The sequence below is a fragment of the Asparagus officinalis genome, chromosome 7 (assembly GCF_001876935.1).
Source record: "Asparagus officinalis chromosome 7, Aspof.V1, whole genome shotgun sequence".
NCBI lineage: Eukaryota > Viridiplantae > Streptophyta > Magnoliopsida > Asparagales > Asparagaceae > Asparagus > Asparagus officinalis.
The window spans coordinates 38,373,742-38,383,065 of record NC_033800.1 but is presented as its reverse complement, the minus strand read 5'-3'; the positions used below and the strand labels follow the sequence as shown (position 1 = coordinate 38,383,065).

General features: G+C 37.8%; 1 protein-coding gene across 1 annotated transcript in view; it reads right to left on the bottom strand.

Annotated features, from left to right (window-relative positions):
• Window positions 1-9,324, bottom strand: part of LOC109846990 — a 21,096-nt gene that overhangs the window by 7,744 nt on the left and 4,028 nt on the right. Inside the window, exons 2-3 of the mRNA XM_020416231.1 lie at window positions 1,536-1,629; window positions 1,194-1,421 (exon numbers count right to left, since the gene is read on the bottom strand). Of these exons, the coding sequence (XP_020271820.1) occupies window positions 1,194-1,421; window positions 1,536-1,629 (322 nt within the window). The remainder of the gene's footprint in view (window positions 1-1,193; window positions 1,422-1,535; window positions 1,630-9,324) is intronic.

Below are 9,324 nucleotides of genomic sequence, written 5' to 3'. Positions count from 1 at the left end.
GTCGGTCGACCGGAAAATTCGTCGGTCGACCGAAAATTTTCATCGGTCGACCGTACCGGTCGACCGACAGACGTCTGTCAGCCCAGTGAACTTTTGACCTCAGGTTCGGTCGACCGGTACGGTCGACCGAAATCTGATACACTGCAAAACCTGATTTTAAAACTCAGTTTAAAAATATCAAATAAATTCCAAAAAATGTAAAACTTTGGGAAATGATTGTAGACATGATAATAAACATGCTACAATGACTGGTTTTGAAAAAGGACTTCCCAAATGAAAAATATCATCATTTTTTAAATATGTTCAAAAACATGAAACCTGAAAGTTGATATTTTGATATTTTGACTTAAACAACATTTTGAAACCTTATGAAATGATTGTATAGACTTGTATAAAAGATATAATATGTTGTATAAAGTCATAACCTAGAAATACATATTTTCATAAAATTGCATATTCTATGCAATATATTCAAAACACTAAATATGATTTCATTAAATATAAGCTTGTTAAAGGTGAAATCATATATAGGCATATAAACATGAAAATAAAAATAGTATTTTCCAATTTATTCATTTTTTCATAGTAAAACTTGAAAACTATCAAACCAAAACATATATGTATATATATAACTATATATATGCATAGAAACCAAAACTTATGATATATATATATAACTATATATATATACAAGGAAACATCATAAAATGTGTTATAGATAATTGAGCTTAGAGTACTTAACACACATAATATAAATCCTAAACTACATTACCCAAGCAATCTTGATCTTCAATTAAGCTTGACTTGGTACACGTGCGGATGAAGCTTGAACTTGATCTTTAACTTGAATGGTTGTATAGGCTTCAATCCGACATTCCGCCAACCTCCTTTGGATATCATCGTGGAAGCTCTATTCCATCCATCCTCCAACAACGTTGTTTGTCTACAATAAATACGAAAACACAAATACTAGACAAACAACATTAGTAGTAAATTGTTTGTTAAACATCATCAAAACAAGAAGGCCAACAATAGTATCTAGCATGGCGGTATGGATTTTGTTCAGGGAGGGAGCCTTCACCTCAGCGACCTAACTAATCAAAGCCAAAATACCAATCACGAAACATACATACCCAACTAAGACAATATATATGTTGGCATACCCAACATGGACGGAGTATTAGTTGGCATACCCAAGATAAACAAAACAGAAAGAGCACAAACACAAACACCTGAAAGCCATATAGTTTTAGCTGAAAAAGAAACTCTAAATCCAACGAGCTTGTTGGTTGCTGGTGATTCTGATGTCCAAAGTTGCCGCCGGCTTGATCCTGGTCTGAGTAATGAAGAAGAGCATCATGCCCTTGTTCCTTGGCAATGGCGTTAACTGCTTCCACCTTCTTTGCACCCGTGGCCCCTGACTAGAACAAAGTGAGAGATGCCACATTTATCAAGTGTGGCATGGTGACAACTGAGTTAAAGATGAGGTTGTTTCGACACTGCTATATACACCAACATAGCGTTGGAAACACTACCTTCCATAACCATTTATGCTTACTAAATGTAATGAAGCTGTCCTTAGATTCCAGCAATGAATCAAAATTGTTGGGCCAGAGAGCTGAGGGAAAACTGGGAGTGAAGTAATCCCATACTGATTTAACTAATGAGCATGAAAAGAATATATGAGAATCAGTTTCTTCCTCTGATTATCAAAATAGATAAGAGGTGATTCTTATCCATCCCTTCATGGCTAGATTGGCTCTGGTTTGAGTTTCCCTTGTTAGATCTGAATCATAAAACTTGAGATCTAAAACCATATAGCCATGATTAATTCAAAGAGATTAACAATAATCAAAAGAGCGGAAGCTTATACCTGAATCCATGGATGAACCTTGAGATGGGTTTTTTTGGATCTTTTAACCTTAGGGTTTCTCTAAATCCGAATTTCTCTAGCTAGATGGGGGTGTAGAGAATTAGAGAATGTAACCCTAGGTTAGGGACCATAACCCCTTATTTATAGATGTTGTACTTTTGTAATTTAGCCCCTCAATAAATCATAATTACCACCTGATATCTGCACATATAACCCCATGACTTATTTAAATACCCAATTAACCCAAATTAATTGATCACTTTAGTGGGTTATCCTGAAAGATAGCAATACACATTGATTAATCATATGTGCCCACAAATAGATTTATTAGATTAAATCCAACAATCTCCCACTTGGGCACCATATGATTCCTTAAATTGTGTATAACCTTATGAGCTCAAAAATTGCTATCACTGAAAAGGTATTTCCAAACAATCTCGTCCATTGACTATATCAATATAGGATCAAAGCGGCCTTCGTCATATTTATCATGACTCGACCCATCAATGGTCACATATACCAATACAATCAAACGACATAGATCAATCATGGATGTGCAGCATGAAAATTACATGCAATGTGATCAGTACATGTCTATTTTCAACTGGTCCTCCTTAGTGAGGTCAAAACCAAACATAATATAACAGAGTGTCTAAACTGAATACTTTATTCTGATCAGACAATACAACCAAACATAAAGCACCACAATTACAAACTCCCACTAAAACATAATATCCTCAAATAATACCACACCCATATGAGCAGTATGCTCATGAAAGACCTTAGGTGGCAATCCCTTAGTAAGAGGATCAGCTATCATGGAGTTTGTCCCAATGTGCTCTATGAATATCTGTCCACTCTGTACCCTTTCTTTCACAACCAGGAACTTAATGTCAATATGTTTTGACTTAGTTGAGCTCCTGTTGTTATTAGAATACATTACTGTAGATTTATTGTCACAATATAACCTTAGTGGTCTTTCAACATTTTCCAAAATGCGCAGTCCCGTGACAAAATTTCGCAGCCATATTCCCTGATTGGATGCCTCATAGCAAGCTACAAATTCTGCTGCCATAGTGGAGGAAGCTACTAGTGTTTGTTTGACACTTTTCCATGATATAGCTCCTCCTGCTAACATATAAATGTAGCCTGATGTAGACTTCCTGCTATCTTGGCATCCAGCAAAATCAGAGTCCGAATACCCAATGACCTCTAATTTCTCTGATTTTCTGTATGTGAGCATGTAATCTTTTGTTTTCTGAAGATACCTCATAACCCTTTTGACTGCTATCCAATGATCCATACCAGGGTTGCTTAAGTATCTGCCTAACATCCCAACAATGTACGCAATATCCGGACGCGTACATACCTGAGCATACATTAGACTTCCTACAGCCGAAGCATAAGGAATCTTCTGCATTTCCTGAATTTCAAGGTTACCTTTAGGGCACTGATTGAGACTAAACTTGTCTCCTTTAGCAACAGGGGTGTCACCTGGTCTGCAATCTTGCATGCCAAACCTTTTAAGTACCTTATCGATATAGCTCTTTTGTGATAATCCAAGAATACCCCGAGAGCGATCTCGATGTATCTGGATCCCTAATATAAAAGAGGCGTCCCCAAGATCTTTCATCTCAAAATTCTTTGATAGAAATCTCTTGGTTTCGTGCAACATGCCTATATCATTAGTGGCAAGCAAGATGTCATCCACATACAGAACCAGAAAAATATACTTACTCCCACTGAACTTGTGATATACACAGTCATCAACAATGTTCATCTCAAAACCGAACGAGATAACTATTTGTTGAAACTTATGATACCATTGACGAGGAGCTTGCTTGAGTCCATAGATGGATTTCCTTAATTTGCAAACCATATTCTTTGGGTCTCCTGACACAAAGTTTTCTGGTTGCACCATATAAATCATCTCATCAATGTCTCCATTGAGAAATGCAGTCTTAACATCCATCTGATGTAACTCAAGATCATAATGAGCAACAAGTGCCATGATTATTCTGAAAGAGTCTTTCGATGAAACCGGAGAGAAAGTCTCTGTATAATCAATGCCTTCCTTTTGAGTATAGCCTTTAGCCACAAGACGCGCCTTATACCTCTCCACATTACCGTTTGCATCCCGCTTGGTTTTAAAAATCCATTTACAACCAATTGGTTTTGCACCTTCTGGCAATGGGACAAGTTCCCAAACCTTATTGTCTTGCATAGACTTATACTCTTCATTCATGGCATCAATCCACTGTTGAGAGTTAGAACTTTTCATGGCCTGAGAGAAGTTGATTGGATCATCTTCTAACATTCCACTACTTTCCTCATGTTCTTGGAGAAATACAATATAATCATCCGGAATAGCATTTCTCCTTTCTCTCGTGGATCTCCTTAATGGCACTGGTTCTTGAGGTTGTTGAGTTTGTTCTTCTGGAACAGGGAGTTGTTCAACATTATCATCTTGAGGTTCCGGATTTACTTCTTGAGCAACAACAGGTATAGGAACCTGAATATTGTCAAAAGTAACTGTATGGATTGGATCTGAAGCCAATTCCTCCTCAAAACTAATGTCTCTAACCTTATTTCTCCCCCCAAACTCAACATCCTCAAAGAATGTTGCTGTTCCCGTCTCAAAAATATTCCTTATAGTGGGATCATAAAACTTATAGCCCCTAGAGCGATCAGGGTACCCAATAAAGTAGCTGCTAACTGTTTTGGAGTCCAATTTCTTTTCATTTGGCCTATAAGGCCTTGCCTCAGCTGGACATCCCCAAATATGTAAATGCTTTAAACTGGGCTTTCGACCAGTCCAAAGCTCATAAGGTGTTTTAGCAACTGCTTTACTTGGTACTCTATTCAGAATGTAAGCTGCTGTCTTAAGTGCTTCTCCCCAGAGTGACTCTGGTAAAGAAGAATGAGCAATCATACTTCTTACCATATCCTTAAGAGTCCTGTTTCGTCTTTCAGCTACACCATTCATGCTAGGTGAACCCGGCATAGTGTACTGTGGGACGATACCGCATTCCTCTAGGTATCTAGCAAATGGTCCTGGACGTTGTTCACCTGAACCATCATATCTACCGTAGTACTCACCACCACGATCAGATCTGACGGTTTTAATTCTTCTGTTGAGTTGATTCTCAACTTCAGCTTTATAGGCTTTGAACATGTCCAGAGACTCAGATTTTTCATGAATAAGATATAGGTGCCCATAACGTGAGTAATCGTCTATGAATGATATAAAATATTGTTGACCATTCCAGGATTCCGTAGGGAATGGCCCACAAATATCCGTATGTATCAATTCTAAGACATCCGAAGATCTGTTGGCACGTTGTTTGTCTACAATAAATACGAAAACACAAATACTAGACAAACAACATTAGTGGTAAATTGTTTGTTAAACATCATCAAAACAAGAAGGCCAACAAGGTTGTCATAAGTACTCAAATAACCGGTTCCCACAACATTTGAATTAAAAGATAAACTGAATTGACTGTTTCCAAATGAACAAGAATAACCTGATTTGTCCAATACAGAAACAGAAACCAAATTCCGTCTAAAAGACGGTACTACAAAAGTATCTTTTAAATCCAAATAATAACCAGTTCCTAACAACAACCTAAAGTGCCCAATTGCTTCCACATCTACCGATTGTCCGTCGCCCACAAAGATGTGTCTTTCAACATCACTTGGCTTTCGGTAGCTCAGACAACCCTGCATAGAAACACTTATGTGAGTAGTAGCACCAGAGTCTAACCACCAAGTGTTTCTAGGTACTGAAGCTAAATTAACCTCAGAACAGACCAAAGCAAGGAACGTACCCTTATTATCACGCCAGGCGTGATATTTTGTACAGTCCTTCTTTACATGTCCAGGCTTCTTACAGAAGAAACAACCCTGATTATCCTTATGTTGTTTCTTCTCAACTGGACCCTTAGCAGCTTCCTTATCATTCTTCCTTTTCATGCCCTTATCCTTAGAGGCATAGGCCAAATGAGCACTTTCTGTCTTATCTTGCTTTAACCTGTCTTCTTCTTGCACACAGTATAAAATGAGCTCATTTAGAGTCCATTTCTCCTTTTGATAGTTATAACTGATCTTAAATTGATTAAACTGTGCAGGAAGAGACAACAGAACCAGATGCATTAATAACTCATCACAAAGATCGAGTTTAAGTGCCTTAAGTTTTGAAGCAATATGAGACATTTCCATAATGAATAACTCATCACAAAGATCGAGTTTAAGTGCCTTAAGTTTTGAAGCAATATGAGACATTTCCATAATGAACTCCCTGATGTTTCCTTTGCCCTTATACTTCATTGAAATCAAAGCGAGCTAAAAGCGTGCTTATTTCTACCTTATCGTTTTTCGCAAAACGCTTCTCAATTTCGGCAAGGAAATCTTTAGCCTTAGTAATCCCTTCGGATTCTATGCCCCTGAAGGCTTCCGAAACGCCGCGCTTAATGATCATAAGACTCATGCGATTTGAACGATCCCACTTCTCATGCTCCTTCTTTGCATCAGGAGTGCTTTCCGCATTGAGAGGTTGGGGTTGTTCAGTTCTTAATGCATAGTCAAGATCCATGCAGCCAAGAACAATTAATATGTTCTCTTTCCAAACCTTGAAGTTTGTCCCATTTAGCATGGGAATTGAGTTGATGTTAGCAGAAATTGTTGCAGCAGATGCATTAGCTGAAATAAAACAACAAATGCTCACATCAATAACCATAATCAATAAAATTCAAATAATGACAATCCCCATCCAAGATACCGGCACAACATTAATATCAAGTCTTTGGACAGTAATATTAACTTGTAAGTGATACCTTGTTGCAATGATCAAACATTGACAATAACTCATGTCAAATAATGAAACTATCTTTGGATCGATTCATTATTCACATGTAAACCTTATAATTGTCACACGCTTATCATCGCAGATGTGTATACAGTCTAAATAAATATTAACCTTCCTTTGGGCCGATTAAATATTTACACGAAAACATACACCCAAATATCTCACATTCCTCATGAACAATCTACACAAGAGAGGTTACTTTGGCAACTTCTTGTTTCAATTAATCAATTGGAGTGAGAGACAACCTTAATACCTTAGTGTCATAATATTTGAATTAAATAATTGATTAAAAACCGAATTAGATTTAAATTAAAAAATTTAAATCAACTGAATTTCCAAAAACTTAATTGGGGTCTCACAGCTTAATTAGGGCCCATAACTTAATTGAATAAATTAAGTATACCAAAGTGGACCCATGAAAAGCCGAGGCTTAACCATAATGAACACGAAGTTCCCTTAACTTCGAACGCGAGGTTCGACTGTATTGAGTACGAGACTCACTTAAGTACAAACGTGAGGTTCGTCTGAAAATGAACGAACGCGAGGTTCGTTTGATAAAAGAACGCGAGGTTCAACTTGGGAACGAACGCGAGGTTCGTTTAAAAAATGAACGCGAGGTTCGACTGAAGTACGAACGCGAGGTTCGTCTGAAGTACGAACGCGAGGTTCGTCTGAAGTTCGAACGCGAGGTTCGTCTGAAGTACGAACGCGAGGTTCGTCTGAGGCACGAATGCGAGGTTCGTCTGAAGCACGAATGCGAGGTTCGTCTGAAGCACAAACGCGAGGTTCGTTAAACTTGAGCGCGAGGCTCACCTTAATTCTGAGCGCGAGGCTCACCTTAAGAACGAACGCGAGGTTTGTTAAACTTGAGCGCGATGCTCACCTTAATTCTGAGCGTGAGGCTCACCTTAAGAACGAACGCGAGGTTTGTTAAACTTGAGCGCGATGCTCAACTGAGAACTGAACGCGAAGTTCGGTTAAGTTTGAGAACGAACGCGAGGTTCGTTTGAGGTAACCACCTCCTTAATTTTCGCCATGAACCCTTAGGGTTTCAAACTGAAACTGCCGCCGCCAAACCCAAAAAATTCCTCGATTTTTTATTCTTAAAATCAGATCCAGAATCGGAAAAGCAAAAGATGATTTCTTGTTCCAGATCCCAAAAAATTGAAGGAAAAATCGAAGAAAAAATCCAAAATTTCCAAAACTTTATTGTTCATCCGAAAAAAACTTTACTGTTCATCCTAAAAGTTTTCGTTACTGTTCATCAGAACAAAAAATTTACTGTTCATCCGAAAAACAAAACTGAATCTTTAACCAGAGATTTAAGATCAAAAAACCCAATAAAACTTAAATCCCTAAGAATTAATCAAGGTGGCTCTGATACCACTTGTTAGATCTGAATCATAAAACTTGAGATCTAAAACCATATAGTCATGATTAATTCAAAGAGATTAACAATAATCAAAAGAGCGGAAGCTTATACCTGAATCCATGTATGAACCTTGAGATGGGTTTTTTTGGATCTTCTAACCTTAGGGTTTCTCTAAATCCGAATTTCTCTAGCTAGATGGGGGTGTAGAGAATTAGAGAATGTAACCCTAGGTTAGGGACCATAACCCCTTATTTATAGATGTTGTACTTTTGTAATTTAGCCCCTCAATAAATCACAATTACAACCTGGTATCTGCACATATAACCCCATGACTTATTTAAATACCCAATTAACCCAAATTAATTGATCACTTTAGTGGGTTATCCTGAAAGATAGCAATACACATTGATTAATCATATGTGCCCACAAATAGATTTATTAGATTAAATCCAACATCCCTTTGGATGGAAAGAAAATTTTTACTTTGCTTGGGACTATAGATTCCATATGAAAGAGGACAAGTTACAGAGAAAGCCCCCACTTATAAGGAAAACATTGAAAGTTCTGACTGAGAATTTGCCTAACGAATGAAGAGACCACGAAATTGTATCAGGAGAGATAGCTGAGGTAGGCTTATGAGAGATAAGAAGGAGATAGATACAGTGTATCAACTCCCTCAACCTCATAGTATCCCCTCTTCTAATGAGAGGGTGCCACCTCCAGTCTTGGATAATAAAGTTGCCTTGAAATTAAACATTCACATTGGAAGGCCAAACTACAGATCTCAGGGAATATGCTCTGCAAGGCGTTGTATCCTATCCATTTATCCTCCTAAAACCCGATAGACAAGCCATTGCCTAAAAAGCTTTGAGGAAGGGATAGAGATCATGATTTTTTTTTTTTGATGCAGAGCTCTTTGGTAGAGATCAACTTAGGTTGGAATGTTGCTTGGAATATATAGAGTTGACTACACGGCTGACCACAAAATTATGATGCAAGAATTTCCCTATCCATTTAGACATGAGAGTTTAATTGAAAGTGGATAAGTTCAGAATTCCCAACACCCCCTAATAGGAACTGCTTCCTAATTTTATTAATGCGCTTGATGAGCCAAACTAGGAGTTTGAAGGACATGTAGTATAAAGGGAGGGAGGAAAGCATAGAGATGACCAGTGTAAGTCTTCCACTTACGGATAGAGATCTACTTTTTCA